At 43.6% G+C, this 20,623-nt stretch overlaps 1 protein-coding gene across 1 annotated transcript in view; it reads left to right on the top strand.

Annotated features, from left to right (window-relative positions):
• The first annotated feature begins 3,422 nt into the window (after positions 1–3,422).
• The window catches only part of LOC139795249 (protein LYRIC-like), a 28,813-nt gene continuing 11,612 nt past the window's right edge, over positions 3,423–20,623 (top strand). The window contains exons 1-5 of the mRNA XM_071742004.1: positions 3,423–3,944; positions 14,785–14,844; positions 15,796–15,883; positions 17,433–17,501; positions 19,272–19,487. Of these exons, the coding sequence (XP_071598105.1) occupies positions 3,651–3,944; positions 14,785–14,844; positions 15,796–15,883; positions 17,433–17,501; positions 19,272–19,487 (727 nt within the window). The 5' untranslated portion in view covers positions 3,423–3,650. The remainder of the gene's footprint in view (positions 3,945–14,784; positions 14,845–15,795; positions 15,884–17,432; positions 17,502–19,271; positions 19,488–20,623) is intronic.

The raw sequence follows: 20,623 nt of genomic DNA, 5'->3' as shown, positions 1-20,623 counted from the left end.
GGAGCTTGTGAATTGCACAGGTATGTTATGAATACCTCTCCTGCACATCAGCAGATGAACCTCAGGATTTGGTATAAATGTCCCTTTGAGCCTGTAAATAAGCTGCAGGCTGTGAGATCACCTCAGCCTGTAAATTGCCTTCATTACAGCAGAACAAGAGGGTGGCAGCCAAGAGCAGGGCCCCAAGGCAGCAGTCACTGCCCAGGAGACACGTCCTTGCTCTGCATTTCATTACTCACAAATGCCTGAAATGGAGACCTGAGCTTTGATCTCAGCCCTGTACAAACATCCCCCCCCTGTATTTGCACAGTGCTCCCCAGAAACACCAACCCCCCGAGGGCTGGGAAAGGAGAGCTGCTCCTTCCCCCTTCACCTGGTGCAAACCTACCCTGCTTTCCATCCAGTTACCCCAAATTCCCATCATCTCAGTGAGGGGAGGATGAAGCCCTCTCATCCCATGAGAAGGGATGTTCTGTTCTGAACAACCTGGTAAACAGAGGTTGCTTCCAATAGTGAAGGGAAAGCTCCTTTTCCCCCTTTACCCAAAGCTTTCTCAGCAGCTTTTAGAAACAAAGTTCACCTGCCTTGTTTCAGCTGCAGTTTTCTGTACTGTCAGGGAAGCCAATTAAAGAGTTTTAAATACAGTCAAGAGGTTTTCTCCTTTCCCCTCAAAAGGTGTTTTTGCTGAGGCAGTTGAAAAGCTTCCTCTCTGACGTGTGTGAAATCCCTAATTTTTCCATCACATCTGCTGCTGTTCATTAAACATGAGCAGCATCACAGTAGGGTACTTCTCCTTCCTTCTGTAGGTGAATCCATAAGTCTGCTCCCAATAGATCAGGGCAAGACCTTAGAACTTCTGTGAAATGTTATTAAAATAATTTTCCCCCAATTTTCCAGAAAATTTCATTTTGTCACAATTCAGTACAAAAATTGGGAAAAAAAAATTTTCAGCTAGAAAACACCGATTTACTTCTACCATGAAAACTGCCTAAAACAGTGGATATTTGCTTAATTTTTTTCAGTTGTGATCTGGATTTGTCAAAATCAAGCTATTTTCATGAAGCGTTTAAACATGGATTTTTCCCCAGAAGATCTCCCAAAACAAAACCCACCTTCATCATTTCAGTCCCTGGAATTACCAGATCTGCAGGCAGAGGCAAACAGGTCTGAATATGGCCCATCAGGCATTAGTGAATGAACTATTTTGTCAGTGTATATTAAATGCATTTTGATCTGCAAAAATAGATGGTTCCAGCTCCCGATTATTGGACTTCCTTTCTGAGTCTGAATGGAGAAAAGCTCCAACTGGTTCTTATCAAACATAAACAGAAAAATGTGACCTCATGAAAACTTATGCTATTTTCATAGATTGATACTGCAAATTATATACTGCTAAATAAGACTGTATTAATCTTAGAAAAATGTCTTATATGGTAATGCCTATATTTGAAAACAGATGGCATTATAAACTAGCTTTGGTAATTGCCTTTATTTTGTGGAAGAAAAAAAAAATAGAAATGAATGGTGAAAAGCAATAATCTCATAGTCAATTTAGCAATGCTGAGTCCTGAGATGTCTTTCAGGTTATGTTTCCCTGGGAAAGTAAGAAAAGCAAAGTAATTTATATGAAATTAAAGTAATGAAATTTATTTATGCTCCAAGATATAGACTGGGTATTTTTAACAGCTCAGACCTGGAGAGATGTATCTTCATTTTTATGAGCAGAAAAAACAAGGATCATAAAAAAGAAGAGACATGTATCAAATCAAAATGTCACAAAACTAATCACCTAACTCACATCTTTTAACTTCAGGGGAAGCTTCTCTGCCTCTGCACATGACAGATAAGTACAAGATTGTTATATTCTTGTAAGAAATCAGTATCAGGAGCTACAAACAGAAACACTGACATTTCTGAGGCTGCAGACCACAAGATTAGTCAGTGCTGAACTTTAGAACACAGGCAGGACAAGACAGGCAGTCAGAAAACAGATCATTAATTTGTGGTATCCATGTTTAAATGTAAGCTTCCCATCCCAGTGGCAGCATTTGAAACCCTACCCTGTGGCCCTCTCCTGCACACTAAGCTTTTCTACCTCTCCCCTCCAAGCCCTCTTCACCCCATAAAGCCATTCATCACATCATTTTATGGACAATCTTCCTATATTTTGTCTGAAAATTTCCAGAGTGCTATGGCATCTTACTGTGCTTTCAGAACCAAGACCTGATCAAGATTAATTGGAAATAGGCCCAGAATATGGGAATAATAAATCTGTAGTCCCTGAAGAGTTGATAATCCAGTGGAAGGAGGGATAATGAGCCTCCCCCATTGCTGTCTCTTGCAGAGGTTTGAATTTCAGCACATGGATCTGCACTCAGAAGAGAGCAGTCCTCACTGGGTGTGAAATAAAGCCAAGCCAGACAATCCCTGCACTGGGATTACTACAAACATGACCATTCTATGCTGTTCTATTTGAGTAATCTTTAGTTACTGTCTTCTTTGTAGTAATGCTCCCTAGCCCTGGCAAGTCCCACTGCCCTTATCAGGTGCAAGACATGGCTTTGCTGAGACATGCTCCTGAATTAGGGGATCAATCCATTAGAATTGTAGAAACATTTTGGCTGGGAAAGGCCTTTAAGATCGAGTCCAACCATTAACCCAGCACTGCCAAGTCCACCACTAAACCACATCTGTAAGCATCACATCTATATGTCTTCTAAATACCTCCAGGGGTGGTAAAGATATCTTCTTTTTTTCTCCATTGCTATTCACTGCTTATTTCTTAGAGGTTCTATGTCTAGACCGGCCAAGATAAAATACATATTATCACTTTAAAAGAAGCTCTGACTTCCTGAGAGCACCACCTGCACTTATTCATCAGGTGGGTGGAGAAATTTTCCACCCAATGGAGAAGAGACGTTTGTGGTTTGAGGCACTCTGCTGAGCCTTCTGGTAGTGGTATCATCTGTTCTCTGAGGAGAAGCATCAGATGAGAACCCATCACGTGCTGCATCACAGGCAATTCTCGTTACCATCACATGGATATCGCTTGATGGTGACACATGTAACCATGTATGAGAACAGGTATATTCCTAAAAGCTTTTCTGTCTAGACCGAAGAATTTTGCAAAGACGCATTAGCTGAGAACACCTCTGGGTATCCTGACCCTCCACCAAACACCTGCTCTCAAATTAGCGCGGATGCCCGCAGCTCCGCTGCTTTTAACCTCATCCCCTTTGCGTTTCATTTGCCGCCTCTCATCTCCCATAGGAAAGATTCGCTCAGCGCATTAACTCCTTCCTCCGCCCCCGGCAAAGCCCCCCCCAAGGCGGGAGTGAGGGGCAGCACCCGAGGTCCCACGCTCACCCACCCCCTTTCCCCCGCACCGTGCAACCATACCCACGGCCAAACCCTTTGCAAGGAGCCTCCCGTAAGCACGGACGTGTCCGCGCCCCCCCGTACCCCCCCTCCCTCTGCCGTGACCACCCGGTCCCCCGGCTCCGCAGCCGCACTGCTGCCCGCTCCCCAAGGCGGCAGCGACCGCGGCTCCGGCACCAACTTTCCCTCCGCGGCGGAGCGGAGCATCCCTCATCCCGTCCCCCCGTCCCCTCCCCGCCTCGGGAGGGAGCGGTGGCGGCCCCGGGGCGGCCATGCTGGGCCCGGCCATGCTGGGGCCGGCGGCGCGGCTGGCGCTGGGAGCCGGGGAGCTGATGCCGGCGGCCGCGGGGCTGCCGGGGCGGCTGCTGGCCCTGCTGGGGCCCGTCCTGGTGCTGGGGGCTGCAGCTCTGCTGGTCCTGAGGGGGCTGCGACGCGGACGGGCCGCCCCCGGGCCCCGCCGGGTCGCCGAGGAGGAAGAGGAGGGGGATGGACCCCCGGGGACCGGCGGACCGACGGCCCGGGAGCTGCCGGCGCTGCACCCAGAGAAACAAAGGCGAAGGGAGCAGGTAAGGGTGGGGTGGGTGTGGGGGGTTTGGTCCTTGCCCACCCCCATCACGGGGCTCTTCTCGGACCAGCATCCTTCCTCCTCTCCTCCCAAGCATCTTTTTCTCACGCGTGTCTTACGCTCTGCTGCCCCGCCGGGCAGCGCCGGGTGCAGCTCCCTGCTCCCGCCGGGTGCTCCCTGCTCCACCCGCTGGGGTGCAGCTACCCCATCACCATCCCATCCCGTACGCCCAGGCAGCCTGTCCTTCCTGGGGATGTTCAAGGAATGCCTGGAAGTGTCTGAGGCCAGGTTGGATGGAGCTTTGAGCAGCCTGGTCTACTGGAAGGTGTCCCTGACCATGACAAGGAGGGTTAGAACTAGGTGATCTTAAAGCTCCCTTCCAACCCAAACCATTCTGTGATTTTCTATTCTAGTAGATGCTGTACACCAAACCTTTTTGGATGGTTCCTCTCTTGAGCCCTGTGGTGGTGGCATCAAGCCCCTCTCTGAGCTTACAGTGCAGAGCAGCAGGTTGGCCTGAGCTTGCTGGCTTTATGGCTACCACTGTAACTCCATATGGGCTTGATCCTGTTTGCAGGAAATTACAAAAACTCCAGTTATTGTCCATCATACTAAGAAGGAGGACCCAATTATAATATCTCTGCTATGGTATGAATACAATGTGCTAATAATGTATATTTACTCTGAATCAAAGTTTTGTTGTTGTTGTATTAATATGTGATAGTAGCTGTGAACTGATGACCATGGCTGTCTTGTTGAATATATGCTGCAAGTTTGATAAGCACTGTGATGAAGTTTCCATATGGCATTATCATGGTTTTATCACTTTGACTCACTGTAGGCTGCCTGTAGCAGAAAACCCCAGTATAAATTACACAAAACAATTTCAGCAGTATGGAAAGTAAAGCACTCAGGAGAACAGACTGAATATAAGTAGATATTTTAAATTAATAAATCAAGAATTTCTGAATATTTTTGATGTTACCAGTATCTCCTAGGTCTTAATTCTGAGAAAGAAATTCTAAGAAACAAAACCAAAGTTAATTTGCGGAGGTTTTTTTAGATAGGCAATGAAATACAGGTGTCTCTTTTCATGAATACAGCTGAGTCAGGCTTTCCATCATAACATTAGTTTTCAAGATTTTACTACTTTATCATGGAAGTTTTAGCTTTTCGTTTGTTATATCTTACCAGGCTATTCCATTTTAGTGTGTTTTTTGTCTTTCATCAGTGAGAACAGCATCTTTGCCTGACAGCATAAGTCTTGCTGTATTAGTAAAGAACAACTAAATCAAAAAGCAATCCTAAGAGAACTGCCTATGTCAAGGGATGAAGAGAGATTTTGGTAACAATTTTATTATAGCTTTATAATAGCTCTAATAATTTCTGCTTGGCTCTAGAAAGAATTAAAATTTTGCAGAGCCACCAATTATGGGAGGCAGTGAGGGACACAAAGGGGTGGAAAACAAAGAAGAGGAAGGAATAAACTGAAGGGATAAATTTGTTTACAGTCATCTGCAGTTTCTGTCATTAATCTTATCTTTTGCTGCTCTGAGCTGATGCTGCTCTTCAGGGGCTGGACTCTAGCAGATGTATTTACAGAGAGTAGCATCATCCTCTACATGAGACCCACTGATTATTCTGTAAGTGCAGAGGAAGCAAAATAATGGTTCTGAGGAGGTAGAGGATGATTGAGAAAAATAACTTTTAAAATCCTAAGGAAAGATAACCTGGGGAAAACATCTTACATGCTGAAATGAAAAAATCAGGCTTGTCCTCCCATGACAGTACTCTGCCCTTTCTCTTCTCTATTTGTCTCTCTTGTTTTCTTTTCCCTACCCTACTTCTCTACTGCTCCTTGTCATTTTCCATCATGTTTTATCTGTCTTCGGAACATCATATCCTTGAGGCAAAAACTTTATCTCCTTATGTAAGTGTAAAGCACTGTGTGCTGCTTTGGCACTTTCCCGATGCCAGAACAGTGAAACACCTTTAATATGCTGAAATTGCATATGAAAATCTCTACCAAGGCAGCAGCAGAGATGTTATGAATAACAGAGCCTTCCATCTGTGGACATGGCCAGTGCCATAACCTGTGGTGTGCAGGTATTGCAGGATGGGAGCCCCTCTCTGCTGTGTGCTGAGGTATGGAGCCAAGAGACAAATTGCCTCCAGTGCTCAGGTGTGTTGATACATCCCAGCAGCCAAACATCTGCATAACCTGGAGTGGTGGATAAGTCGAGATCTTAACTAAAAGGAACTAGGCAGTTAATTATTTTTTCAGTTTGGGAATGCATGTTTGCCAGTGATTCCCAGCCACTGCCCCCTGGGTGGGCTGAGACTGCCTTCCCAGGGAACTTGCTCTTACAGGGCTGCAGCTTCTCTGATGGAGCACTGATCTCCTTTGCTTCTTGTGCCCCATCTCTCACTGCTTGTTAATTTTTAACATGTCAGAGCAGCAGGACAGAGTGATAACCACTTGCAGAGCAAGCTCTGATCTCTAAGACCCGGTCTGAATTGCTTTCACCGCCCATGCAAAATAAGTCTGTTGAACAAACTTGGTTCAAATATGTGCATGGCCTCAGCTCAATCATACAAGCACAGTTTGAATGTGATCTCATTATGCATCACACATAACAAGTTACATTCTGGCTGTTGTGACACAGAAAAAAAATCTCCGTGATGCTGGAGGCTTTAGTCTTTTTCAGGATACAGTCTTTTAGGAAATTGCTAACAAGTGTTGCCAAAAGCCAACTGATCTGAATGAGTCTGCTGTTGAGTTTTGACATTGGTGTTTATTTAGAGGTTTTGGCTTCTTCTGCAAATCCGTCAGTTCACAAGAAGAGCTTTTTGCACAAATGCAGTGATATAATCTTCCTTAGGCAACTTACAAAAATTTATATTATATGATACAATCCAGAAGGAAGATTTCTGCTTTTCAGAAGTGTCTTTATAAACTGGAAATACTTTTTGCCTCTTGCAGGGATGGCTTAACAGCACCAAAACTAAAGATGAATCATAGAATCACAGAATGGTTTGGGGTTGGAAGGGACCTTAAAGATAATCTAGTTCCAGCCCCTGTGCATGGTGATCTCTCACTAGATCACGTTGCTCAAAGTCCAACCTGGCTCTGAACACTTCCAAGGATGAGGCATCCGCAGCTTCTCTGGGCAACCTGTGCCAGTGTCTCTAAACCCTTGCAATAAAGAATTTCTGCCAAATGTCTAACCAAAATCTGCCCTTTTTCATCTTAAAATTGTTCCCCTTTGCCCTTTCACCACATGCCCTTGTAAAAAGTCTCTCCCCAGTTTTCCTGTAGCCCCTTCAGGTACTGGAAGGGTGCTGCAGAGGCTCCCCAGAGCCTCATCTGAGGCTGAACCACCCCCTTACTCCAGGGGAATGCAGACAGACCTTCTCTCCTACCTTTCCAGGTTATACAGTACTCTTCATGCCAATCTGATGCAGTTGCACAATTATTTTTATACAGCTGTCTTGGACAAAAAGTGATTTTGTAAGTATCCTGGAAGTTGCTGGAGTTTGGTAATTGTCTCCTTAAAATGGAGCCATAATCTCTTGTTGCAATTAATCCCTTGCTATAATTAATTAGAAAAGCAAATTGGAGGAAACTATTTTCTTCATCCCTCCTTGAAGCAGAGCTTTTAATGCACTCATGCTGATGAAACTCTTCTGTCTTTTCTCAGAAGTCTCATCAGGTGATAAGAGCAGCTGAGGTGAAGCAGGTGCCTGTCAGCTCCCCATATTTACAGATGCTCTGTCTGGCCTCACATGTATCCTGGGAAAGCTGGCCAGAGGGAGGATATGTAACATAGGAAGCAACATCTTAGGGCTGCTTCTTTAATTTTTTCTTGGAAAAGCCTTCAGATATGAATGACAACAACTGCAGTTCTTGTTCCTGCTACTTGTCATTAGACTGTATTTGTTACCTGTTACTGCTTGAGGAGTTCCTACAGGCAATTTCATCCCTGAGAATAAGTGCACAGGAACAGGTTTTCTGTGCTGATGACTCAGACCCTTTTCCCGAGGTTCTTGGAGCATCCATTTGATAGAAGTTCCACCTCTTTCTTCTGCCAGGCACCTTAATCAAAGGGAGGGATTTCACATATTCCCCATGCATATTTCCCATATCACTCTGTCTATTGGCTGCATGTGTTTTCCATGCAATTTTCCCCTCCAAAAGATTCTTCTTTCCTACAGAGAACACATTTTTCTAAAGTAATTTTGTCAAGGAAAACTGTATCTGAATGCATATCAATAATAGATAGTAATAATAAGATGATTAATATTTAAAATATTGAAACAAACACAGATCCTGCTGTTTTTTCCCTCTCCTTAGCTGGTAGATGTGGGAAGTGTTGTGATGCCTGCTGAGCAGGCATGGCCTGAATTAGTTCCTTTATGTTCTTCTGCCACGCATGAAGAGCTGGTTTCTTTTGCTAAGGAACCCAACATGGTTTTATGGCTTCCCATTGTCACCTTAGTGAAAATTGCCATTGTGTCAGCCTTTCTCTAGCTATTAGTACTAAATTAGTAATTTTCTTTGAAGCTGGAGCCTTCCTGTCTGCCTGGTGCTCTGCCCAAATCCTTTCTCCCCTGAAAAATTCAGGATTGTCCTCTTCCATCCAATTGGTTCCCATTGGTTCAGGAAATGTCTCTAAGGCTGAAGTCCATCATCTGCACAGGACCACGTGGCAAAGCCAGACTGGCCAGGATATCTTCTTCCATTTATTAAAACCTGAATCAGAATTAATAAAACATGGTGTGCTTCTCTATTTCCCAAGATGTTGGTCATGCTGCTTGCTCATCATCTGCTGATGGAGCACTGCAAGCTGGGGGCTGGCAGCACCAGAGCTCTGGTTTGCTCATCCTCTGGCTGAGCTTGTGCTTCTCTACCCAGGAGAGGAGAACCCATCTTCAGAGAGCAAAGAGTGGGCTGCAGGAGGCATTGCAAACATCTGACTCTTAGCACACAGTGTAGGGACCAAAGATCAGATCTTTCTGCTTGCTTTTCACCTTGTTGTAGGGCTGCTGAGAAAACTGAAGAAGTGCAGTGGTATCTTGTTCAGTGGTAACACAACCCATTTCAGGGAGGTTCTTCAGTGCCTTGGTTAGAAAATCCTTTTCTTTTTCTTCTTGTCTCTTTCTATGATTTTTCACCTTGTGCTTTTTATCTTCTAATTTAGTGCATGTTGGTGTTGCTTTTGATGTACTGGTATAGTCTAGTGTCCTAAGTCCACCATATTTATCTTGTGGTGTAACATAAAGTGAAAAATAATTTAGTTTTTGCACTGGAAATGAGCTCTAGGAAGCAATTTAATTGAAGTATTTCTTAAATCTGGAAATGGTTTTGTGTTCACAGACCCCCTGCCAGAATTGGGTAGCTTTGCTTCCTTTCATTTCCAGTGTCAAGCCCACTTAATTTGAGTTTTCTGAAAGTGGTAGTGGTAAACAATTTTCTGAATCTTTATTCCTGTTCTTGAATTAATTTCTTAATTTCTGATGTGTGAAGCATGTAACAACTCCCCCTGGGATTCATCCACTGAGTTTATTTTGTCCTGGTATCCCTCTGCTGGGGAAACCTTTGCCTGCCTTCTTCAGGAAGGCAATTTTAAACACCTTTCCCAAGTGGGACAGAAGGCAGTGAACCTGAAGCTAATGTTCATGTAATTTTTAATTAATCCTGTAACCAGTTGGTGTCACTGGGAGTTGAAAGCAGACTTCCTGATCTGATAAGACACTTACAAAGGTGTTTGGGTTTGTAAATAAGACCATGTCTTAGGAAACTATTAAAGGTCTCAAAGATGAGTATCTAGGGATAGTTTTATGGCTTCAAATATACAGCTTATATATTAATGATTAAACCCAGTATTTTTTTAGCATTGGAAGACCTATCACTTTGCCTTATTTCTTTGTGACTTGTTGTAGAACTGTATCAACAGCATAAAATACATTAAATGCTATTCAAGAGAATAAAGGTTTCAGAGCAATCCTCAAAAAAAGGGGGAAAAATGCTGGGGTGGGGGGCAGGGAGAAGGGGAAATCCTGTTCCACTGGGTCATGAACCAAGTGGCCATGAACTAAAAATGATCTTTCTATTGTTTCACAGAAAATGAGTTGAAATTAATATGCTCTCTGGTTTCACTAGAACTCCTGATTCTGTTTTTCTGCCTGTATCCAATGTATTTGGAATTGAACTAATGACTTTATACAGTCACCCAATGCAGTGGCTCTAGATATGTCTCCCTGTACAAAACAACATTTTTCATTAAGAAAAAAAATTATCCAGACAAAAATAATGTATTTTTAATGAGTCCATTAGTTTAAGTGCAATAAAATAATGAAAATTCCTTTTTTATCTTTCAGAATGGCCAAATGGTATCATAAAGAGGCATGACTAATCCTGTATCCTAAGGGCTTCCAAAGGGAAGAATTGGTAGGGTGGGGCTTCTCAGCCATACAGCCACCTTACTGCCCAAAAAGGGGTTGGACAGGGGCAGGATTTAATACAATAGGTCAGGCTAGAATAGTATTTTTCCACTGGAAGGAAGCAGAACTTGTTAAAAATAATTGGTGCTGCAACACTGGGACAAGTTGCTCAGAGAGGTGATGGAGACCCCACTCCTGGAGATGTTCAAGGTCAGGCTTGAGAGGTTTCTGAGCAGCCTGATGTAGTTCAAGATGTCCCTGCTCACTGCAGGAGGGCTAGACTGGATGACCTTTAAAAGGTCCCTTCCAACCCAAAGCATTCTGTGATTCTTTGATTACTGAAGGATAGTGGAGAAGCAGCAGAGACTTCAGGTTTGCAGGGAGAGCATCACAGGAGTGCTGGGCTCCTGCATCAGTTCATCAGTTTGGGGTCAGGTTTGGTGGTGTTCTTGCACTCAGCTGCTCATTAGGGAGGATGCAGCAAGGTTCAGGAGTCCCAGACAAGTACTTAGGTCAGTCAGCATGAAGAGACCTGAGATATAGTAAATGACTGTCAACAGTATATTTTTAACTTCTTAGTGAAAGAGAGAGAGAGAGGGATGTCTGCCTACCACATGAAATGTCATTTAAATAGGAAATGTCTGTCAAAAAATACAGTGGTCAGATGGGCAAAGTGTTAGAATGAAGTGTTGTAATTTTTCCATCTTCTTTCTTGCTGTCATTTATATGTTGAGAAGGTCCAGGAATGTGATCCTACCCCAGCTGAGACAAGTCTGTCAGAGCCAATATAGTTTGCATCTTCCCATATTCTCTGTTGCTTTCCCTGCCTCTGCTAGGACTCTGCACATCCTCGGGGAGGAAGGGCAGTTGTATGTTCTTAATCTTGGCACCTCCTCATCTTCACACGTAGTCCCTTGTGCTTGCAAAAGCATCTTGATGTGAAGAGAGTCTAACAGGAGGTGGGATGTCTTTTATCCTCTACATGTGTCTGAGAGAATGCCAAAACATCTCCTTCTCCTTGCCTGCTAATTTGGAGCTGCTGTTTCTGTTGCTGTTGTTGGCAGTCTTGCTGAAAGTGCCTTGACTGAGGAGGTCCATTTACAAAGCCTTTGGAAAACAGTGAAGAATTTGTTATGGTGTTGTCCCAAATCTGGTGTGCAAGAAGCCAATCCACACACAGAATCAAGATATTTGTCTTTATTTCTGGTCTGCAGGGTAGGGTGCTGGGCATTTAACATCAAACCTCACACCTTGCTGGAGACAAAGAGGGTCCTATATACAAAGTACCAACAAAGGAAAAACTAAAAGAAATATGTGATTGGTCAATAATGATTTGTTCACCACCACTCCTAACTATACATATGTATGTAAGCTCATGTTTAAAACATTTAGGGAGGTTACCTGATTAACATACATGTCATTCACAAAGGTTTGTGGTTTATTAGCATTAAAATTAGCTAAGGTAAGCAGAGGTTATACCTTCATCCTGTTGGCTACCTCTAAGTTCTTACCCAGTCATGGTCATTTTTTTATCCTGTTCCAAACAGGATCCTGCTTCTAAACAATAGTTAACCATGAAATATGGTCTTGGGCATGCAACCATGGGGACCTTCTATTGTGGTTTTTCAAAGAAGAGATCGTTATGGTGACCGAGTTTGTAAATCTTTAACTGTACCTGCCAACATCCATGAGAACTGAGAAATCACCAAGGTTTGTTGAGAGTGGAAAGGAATATTGTACTTACATGTTGTGTGGCTTTCCCTAGTCATACCTTCTTGTATTCATCCCATAAAATTCAGTTTTCCTGAAGTCCTGTGTCATAGAGTGGAAAGCTACACACCCTCTGCAGCACATTACATTGCATTGGAATTTTTATTCACTAGGACATGATCTATGTGTATTTTCACACATTTATTTGGAGAGATCCAACATGCTGAGAAAGAAATAACAGAATAAGCTCAATATCCTTTGTATCTAAGTGGTTCAATATCTAAGTTGTTCCATACCTAAGTGGTTCAAATTTTCACTAAAATTCCCCTGGTTCCCCTTTGTGTCTCCCATCCTATGGGAGAGTCTGCTTCCTTCCCTGCTGCAGCCAGAGTGGGATCTTTTTCCTTTAGCAGAGCAGGATATGGAAAATGGTCTGTTCTGCAGTGGGTTTTATGGAGTGCCTCTAGTAAAGGAACCTCAGAGTCTCAAAAGAGAGACAACTGCCTGTGGGAAAAACCAAAGGTGGTCTTGCTAAGTGTTACAAAACATTGCTGGGTTTTAACACAGAAGTCATTGTTTTGCCAGCAAATGTTCAGAAGAATATAATTGTAAACAATTACAGGGTTTATAAATTGTAAACAATTACATTCTTTACAACTAATGGCTAAAGGAGATGAAAGAGATGTGGATCATTTGGTTTAAGCTTATAATTTAAAGATGGTGGAATTACTGATGTCATCAGGCAGGGGCTTTGGCTCCTCTCACTGTGATATTCTGCTGGAAGACCCAGAATTGAGGTTGTCTGTGTGTTCGGAGCAGCATGTTGCACATTTGGGGCTGCAATTTTGGGGCTTCTCTTTCTTAAAATTGGGGTGGATGAGTTGAACACCAGCTCCACGCTATGTCCTTGTCCACCACAACATAAATAACTAATCTGGGTTTCCTAGCAAGCACATCTGTTTGCCAGCCTGCAGGTGCCTATCATGCTGTCTTTGTCATGCACCTCAAATCAGAACATTCTGAGACTTGTGAAAAATAGTCTAGAATCTCCAGCATACTAAAGAACTAAGCAATAATTGGTTGCTGGGGTGCAGTCTCCATGCTGGAGACTGGCATGGGCAGTCACCCACAGGATTTTATTTGCTGATAACTAATCAGTGCAGACGTCAGCAGAGATTATTTTTTGATGTCTGAGTGATAATTCTGATTCTTATTCATCTCTCTTTGAAGGGAAAAAAGTTGCTTCAAGTCCTGACAGAATTTTTGAGTGCTTTTGGGAGAACACAAAAACACCTTGTTGCTCTGTGGGCAAGATTTTCCTTACCTCTTTCTCGGTGGGGCTGCCCGAGGGCTGTAATCTCGCCTGTCACAAGGGGGCTCCGAGCCTCCGCGTCTCACGTCTGGGCTGTCCCCGTCGCACAGCCGGATGCCGTCACCCAACATGCCTTTTTTTCCTAAATCAGAAACACACACACACACCCCGCACACACAGATTTTTATGTTTCCTTATTTGCTGCCCAGGGTTCCGTGAAGCGGGCTGAGTTCTGTCTCCCAGTTGCACCCCTCGCCCAGCAGCAGTGATGGTGCAGAGCGGGTGCTGCTCCTCTGGAGCTGAACCAGAGAGGGTTTTATCTCCCAGGGTGTGTGTGGTGAAACTGCCCCAGTGTCCCTGCGGACAGAGGTGGCTTGGCAGGGTGGGGAGGAGGAGCAGAGTGTGGACAGGATCAGCAGCCTTCTCTGCCACAAGAGGACTGTGGGCACCTTAAGCCTCTTCCTCAGCAGCTTGTGCGAGGGTACCCACTGCCTCCTGGTGCTGAAGGGACAATCTCAGGGATGAGGGCGACAGCCTGGGTCAGGGACCCTGCAGTGAGCTTTGGGTTCAGCTCAGCAGCCCAGCAGGTCTGATGAGACTGGAAGAAACCTGGGCAATGTTGAACAGGGCTGGATTGCAACCCTGGGCAAGGGAGAGGAGTGCCATACGGTGTGTGTCAGTGGGGAGCAAGGGCACACGTAGAGGAGGGCTCTGCCTCCCTGCTCTGGGATGCTGCTGCTTCTGTACCATGCAGTGGCCTTTGCTGGCTGTCCCAGCTGCAGATGTTCAGCCACCTATCTCTGTAGCTGGAAGTTGGCAATTGCCCGTAAATTGAGACAGCTGAGACATTAATCAAACCGTAATTATAAAAGTCCGTAAATTTTCATGGATTACTTTACAGAATCTAGGTAGGATAAAAATGTTCTTTTAGTTTCTTTCAAGATACACTTGAGGAGGAACCATAATGTCCACCCCAATCAGTAAACAAGTATTAAAATAATCCTTCTCCTGTCTATGGTGCTTTTTTTTTTTTTTTTTTTTTTTTTAAGACAGGCTTACCCTATTTGAAAAACAACTTTGATCTTAGACAAATCTTAGCATAAACCACAAATATGTCTGCTTTGGAATAAATCTATGTGGAGTTCCTGGATTTACATTCATAAAGGCTTAGCTAACACTAATTAATTCAGAATAAATTAACTCAAATTGGACCAAGGCCACAAATTCTAGCTCAGATTTGTACTGTTATTTATCTGTGCCTTTTAGCCTATCATGTATTATAGGGACATATTATAATAATTGTATGCATATAAATATTTACACATATACACATAGGTACATATATATTCTACAATGCATTTTTTCTTCCTCCTAGGTTCCAATGAATGGCCAGCTTATATCATCAGCCAGTACAAGAGAGAAAAAGCTCCTCAAGGTACCAGTGAAACTTGTAGAGTTTGTTACTATCTTTCAAGATACACATGTTTTAAGAATGTTCCTTACTTGATAGTTCTTTTTAAAGATAATTAATTGTTCCTGTTGCTGGAGCACTTAAGGGATGACTTAGGAACATGACACTGAGTAACTGTGCTGCTTGTCAGTGCCACCACAAGTGGGACGGTCTCATGGGACAAGCCCAGAGTGGGAGCTGGCATCCCCTGGATGTCAACTCTGGCAATGACACAGGACATTTCCTTGGTTTAGATAAGGGTTTATTTGGGGCATTGAGCATGTGTACTGGTGTGGAGGGAAGACACTGTGCTCTACTGCCACATCCAAGCCAGGAGCAGCCTCCCAGCCTGGGCAGGAGGTGTGCTCCTGGTAGGAGTGTCCTCTCTTGGGAAAGTCAAGAACTGCCTTAACACTGAAACGTATGAACATGAAGGCTTAAAGTTAGCTCTGCTGTTTCATCAAGCCATCAGATAAGTGTAAAATACAGGTGCCTTAATTAACAACTGGCTGTTCCAAGGGTGGGTTGGTTTTTTTTCCTTTGTAAGCATAGGCATGCTCCTAACTCTTGGTTTCGATGTTGCTGATCTTAAAAGGTGTGAATATTTATAGGTTTTTCTCCTTTATAGTCTTGGGAATAACGAATGCAAATCTTACTGTAGAGCAGGTGCCTGCATTAAAATGTGAGCTTTCAACCTAGCAGATAAGTCAAATTTTGTACATCAAAAGCTATAACTTTCGTTTAGTTTGAAGTTGGTAGTAAAATCTGTCTAGGAACTTTTGCACCCACTCTAAAACTCCAGTGACCTACTGCTCTCTCTGAATACAACCATGAGGTCTCCATTTCAAAACTAGTGCCCTGACTCTTTGTTTCTTTCTGATGAAATGTAAAAAAACACTTGTTTCATCTTTCTGCCATGTATCTCATATACTGTAGCCTAAGAAGAAGAGGAAAGCCCGGTGCTCTGACAAGGAGGTGCCAAAAGAACTTCCTGTGGAAAAAGACAAAGTGCAAGAGGAAGAAGGTAACATATTATCTGCTTTTTCTATTATCTCACTTATATTACCAAAAATAGCATGAGATAAAATATTTATCTGCCTCTTTATGTTCCCTGGTGCCACCTCTCCTGGCTGAGACTTGGCTGACTTTGTGCAGGAGTTAACCCAACTTTGTGTTGGGTTCAAGAATGTTCTGGGAATTAATTTGTGTGGTGTGTGGGTCTAGGTGGTCACTTTACTGGCTGAGCAATGTTTCTTATTTATGTGCATGTGCCCTGTTCAGTGGTCTTACACACGACTTTCATGAGAAGGTGCTCTGCCTCCACAGGACCCCACTTGCTGGTCACTGTTCTTATCAAACAAGGACAGTGTTCTGCTTATCAGGGTGGGTGCCAAACAAGGGTCTCACCTTGCAAGAGCAGTGTCCATGCAGTTTATCAAATGAGGACCCCAGCCCAGCACAATGTCCAGTTTGTCAGGGTGGCTGTTTTGAGACAATTACTAATTTCAGGACTCTATACACTCTACCAAGGGTCATACTGAAAACAACAAATTCTAATCTTTCCTGGGCTTAAAAGATTATAATGTGATTAGTGTGGTGGTGAGAGCAAGAGAAACCCTCACTGTTGTTGGACTGGGCTCCTCCTGGGGGACCACGTGTCAGGAACAGAATGTCTGCAAGGCTGCTGGAGGAGAACTGGGAAGAGCAGAGGCTTTCTTCAAACAGATGTGAAGCTTTTTGAACAGATGAGCCAGCTAAACTGTTTCACATGTTGTTCAGGGATGGTTCAGAGAAAGATGTTTGTTTAAAGTGAAATCATAGAATAGTTTGGGTTGGAAGGGACCTAAAAGATCACTTTGTTCTGACCTTCCTGCCATGATCCTCCCACTAGACCAGGTTGCTCATAGCCCCATCCAGCTTGGACTTGAACACTTCTAGGGATGGACACTCACAGCTTCATTAGGCAACCTGTGTCATTATCTCACCACCCTCAAAGTGAAGAATCGACAGACTGGGGTTTTTTTCTGTATTAACCATTTGTGCCAGTCTCTCCCCTGTTGTGGAGAGTATGGATGGAGGCTCCATCAGTGTGAATGAAAGTGAGCTGAGTGGCAGAGGATCTCTATGCCACAGAACAAGTCTTAGGATATGACTGGGGCTAGAGAAAGCCAGTAAAGTAAAGGTCTATTACATGGTTAAGGTTTTAATTAACTTCTTTCTGCTGTCAGGTGCACAGGATAGTTAATAATCTGTCATGACATCTCCCCTGACAGAGAGGGGTGTCACATCAGGCTGACACAAAGAACAGAAGAATATGTGCAGTTACATGAGTCAGGACACATGACAGACAGGTTTGTGATGGGGATCTTTATGTAACACATTTCTGCAGAGGCAGCAAAGACTGCAGAGGGGGGAGATGCTGCACAAGACCAGGACAGCACTTACTGCCCCAATGCCACGTTCACAGCTAGCATCAGAAATGATCAGAAAGCTATTTACCTGGGTGCTAAGCAATAAAGGCAGTAAAGGAAGTTTCTTGTTAGCATAAAAATGAACTTTGCTCTGTGTTGCAGGAGTTTGGCAGACTAAGATCAGCAGCCGAGAAAAAAGAAACCTAAGGAAGGAAAGGCTGAAACAAAAAGGTAAATGTACAAGCTGAGTTCTCACACCTGATATGTCTGTGCTTGTCACCCTTCCCAGCATCTTCCTGTTTGCTTATTCATCATTCGGCAGCAAAATCTTTGTATTTACTTAGGTTATTTACTTAGGAAAAGACAGCTTTGGGATCTTTTACTTGGGAGCTTGCCTTTATACTCCAGGCTTTCATTGAAACACAGTATTAGCCATAGGACTTTGAAAGCACATGTCTTACATCTGAGATCTGCTAAAAGTTTGGTATAATGTGGCTTAATTACTTTTGCAGGACTTGACAGAAGAAGTCTGCTCAATCTGCTTAGTCTGCTCAAGTTCTGAACAGGTTCTTTAATCCAGGCCTGTCCAGAGTAAACAGCTATAAAGGGTGGTACAGTCCTATCTTAATGAAGTAAAATAAGACAATGCTGTGTGCTCACTCCACATTTTTTGTCTGGGGATTTCAAAGTGTCTGCCATGCACTTATGCCTGTATACATTTCTACTAATTATGGCATTATGACCACTGTACAAAAGCAGGCCATGGAATTAAGGCATTTGGAAATGTTTTAATTATCCGTGATACAGTTATTTTTATAACAGGCAAATCTGTGAGTTTAATATATCAGAGTAATTTAGGGGCTGAGATGGAAGTTTGGCATTGGGAGATGCAGCTGGATGAATGAGGGTATTTGTGCACTGTCTGCAATAAGATTATTAATGTGCTCTCATGCTCTTTGCACATTAAAGATAGGGGTAAGTGAACAGCAAATTTTCTTTGTAGATGAAGAGTTAAAGATCTTCATGACAGCCCTTAAAGACTTAAGGTGCTGAGGTCTCTTCTTGCTCTCCCACAAGGAGATGGGTCCACATTTGACTTTATTCATGTAAGCTGCCCTATTGGCATCTCTGGATGTGCAGAGGGTTCACCTCTCATGGTTTAACACTATGCCCGTGCAGGCATTAAGTGCTTTGCTGGCCCAGGGCAAGGGAGCTCAGTGGACTGAGTCTCAGTTAAAACACCAGGAGCTCTTGGTGCATTTCTGGAGCCTGCATAGTGCAGAAGGTTCAGTGAGGTGATTGTGGTGGTTATGTTTAGTAGGAACATTTATAGAGCAGGGAAATGTGCTCTTCTAGGAAGAAGCCCTAACCCTGCCAAGTGCTGACTGCTGTTTCCTAGCAGGGAAGAAGCAGCAGCAGCATTAAGGTGTCTGAAAGTGGGGATGATGCCAGCAGTGCCCCCCCCCACTGGAGTCACAGGAAAATGGAGTCCTGAAGTGATTTGGAAGTTCTTTGGAACAAGAGGTGTTGGAAATAGTTGTCATTTTGTATAATATCCATATTCCCAGCACTGATTTCTCTAGCAGCCTTGAACTACCAATATCCAAGAGCTTTGTTTTCTTTTTTCTTGGAGGTTTTGCTGTCCTCTTCCCCTCCTTTTGCTGCTCTGGAGCTCCAGCTGGACTCTGGAGGCCTTGAGCCACCTTTGCAGTCAGGGAGGGATGGCCAAGGCCTTTGTAGTGTGGTGTCATCTCCCATGGGACTCCATTCAGAACTTTGTGGTGCCTTCCTTCTCACATGGCCTTCATGTTTGCTGTTTTAGTGTCCCATCCCAGGGGCTCTGCTTTACTGTCATTGTATCTATAAATAATTTCATTTGGGATGCAGCCATTGTGTCTGATAGGTTTAGATCAGGATTTACTTTGGTTTTTTTCCCTGTACAAATTCTTCGTAGTAATTAAAAATAATGGTGACCTTATGATAATGTTTTTTCCTGAGAAGACCCCAGCAGAGCACCCCTGGGTAGTCTGGCAGCTGAACCAGCCTTTGACTGGGATGAGAAGGGAGCAGTGTGGCCACTCACAGAAGACACCAGTGGTGGTGGAAAAAGTGCTTTCATATCCAAGGCAGAGTGTGGGACCACGCTGAAGACCTTAGGATCCATAAGGGAAGAACTGGCCCCCTCACAGTCAGAAGAGGATGTTTTTTCCAATGTAGGTGAGTGTCAGTGTTCAAGTGTTGCAGAAGGAAAACTTCATGACTTACTGTGTCCAGCAGAGTTCAGCTCCACCAATGGTCATCCTGCACACAGTGGGGTCCACACCATTTGAACCTTATCACCTGTCATTTATTTTCCAGCAAAGTGAAAAGAGGGGTCTTTATGGAAGGAATTTCACCTGGGTTGCAGATCACCCATTGGGTGCAAACATTAATACCTACAGGTATTTAGTATTTGGTTCCTTTACAAAGGAACTAAAGCCTTTCCTTCCAAGGATGATCACACATGGTCAGAGTGGGCTTCAGGCATTTCACAGCTGGGTATTTGACAGCTGGAAGTTGTCTGTTCATGGCAGGGCTGCTCTGTACCTTCAGAGTTTGCCCAGGTTCACAGCAGATTCATCCCTTGTTGGTGTCCAAAAAAACATCATTTAAAGCTACTTTGGGTCTCAGTTGCCTGTTGGCTATTACACATTCTCTGTGTAATGGAGGTGGGTGTCACAATCTAGATTGGAAAACTGCTTCTCAAAAACCCCAGATGGCCTTTAAAGCAGTGAAGGGATGGACTGCCAGGCCATTAGGCTAAAGATTACGAGATAATTATACTGGGTATAACACTGGTTAGTGGTTTGTTTCCATTACATGGTTTAATTTTTATGGCATAGTTATCTCTCATGTATTTTGACTGTGGATGGTTCAGTGGTTCAGTAGGTTCTAGAGCAATACCAGTAGTTAATAATTAGGTGATAATTGGACCTTTGTGTCTTCCTTTATATCACCCTTCTTGACTTCTTGTTGGGACAGGAGAGTTAAAAGTTAAAGCAGTTGACATTGCTTTTTTTTCTTTTTTCTTTTTTTTTTTTTTTTTTTTGCACAGTATAGGATTGATGGGGGGAGGATGTTTGTACCATTTTTATTCTAATGCTTTTGAAAGGCCAGATTCCACTCTGATCCATAATGATATCTTCTGCCTGTTGTGTGTAAAGGGCACATCAGTTCAGATGAGTGAGAAATTTGACTAAGTCCAGAGAAGCTCCATGCTGCTGTGATGTGCACTTCCAAGGGCACATGGAGAGAGAGAGAAGGTGAACATGGCAACTGGGCTGGACTTTCTCTGTCCATAGAAAATAATTTCT

The sequence above is a fragment of the Heliangelus exortis genome, chromosome 3 (genome assembly GCF_036169615.1).
Source record: "Heliangelus exortis chromosome 3, bHelExo1.hap1, whole genome shotgun sequence".
NCBI classification, from domain to species: domain Eukaryota; kingdom Metazoa; phylum Chordata; class Aves; order Apodiformes; family Trochilidae; genus Heliangelus; species Heliangelus exortis.
The sequence above is the reverse complement of the archived record's forward strand: the minus strand, read 5'-3'. Positions and strand labels throughout refer to the sequence as shown.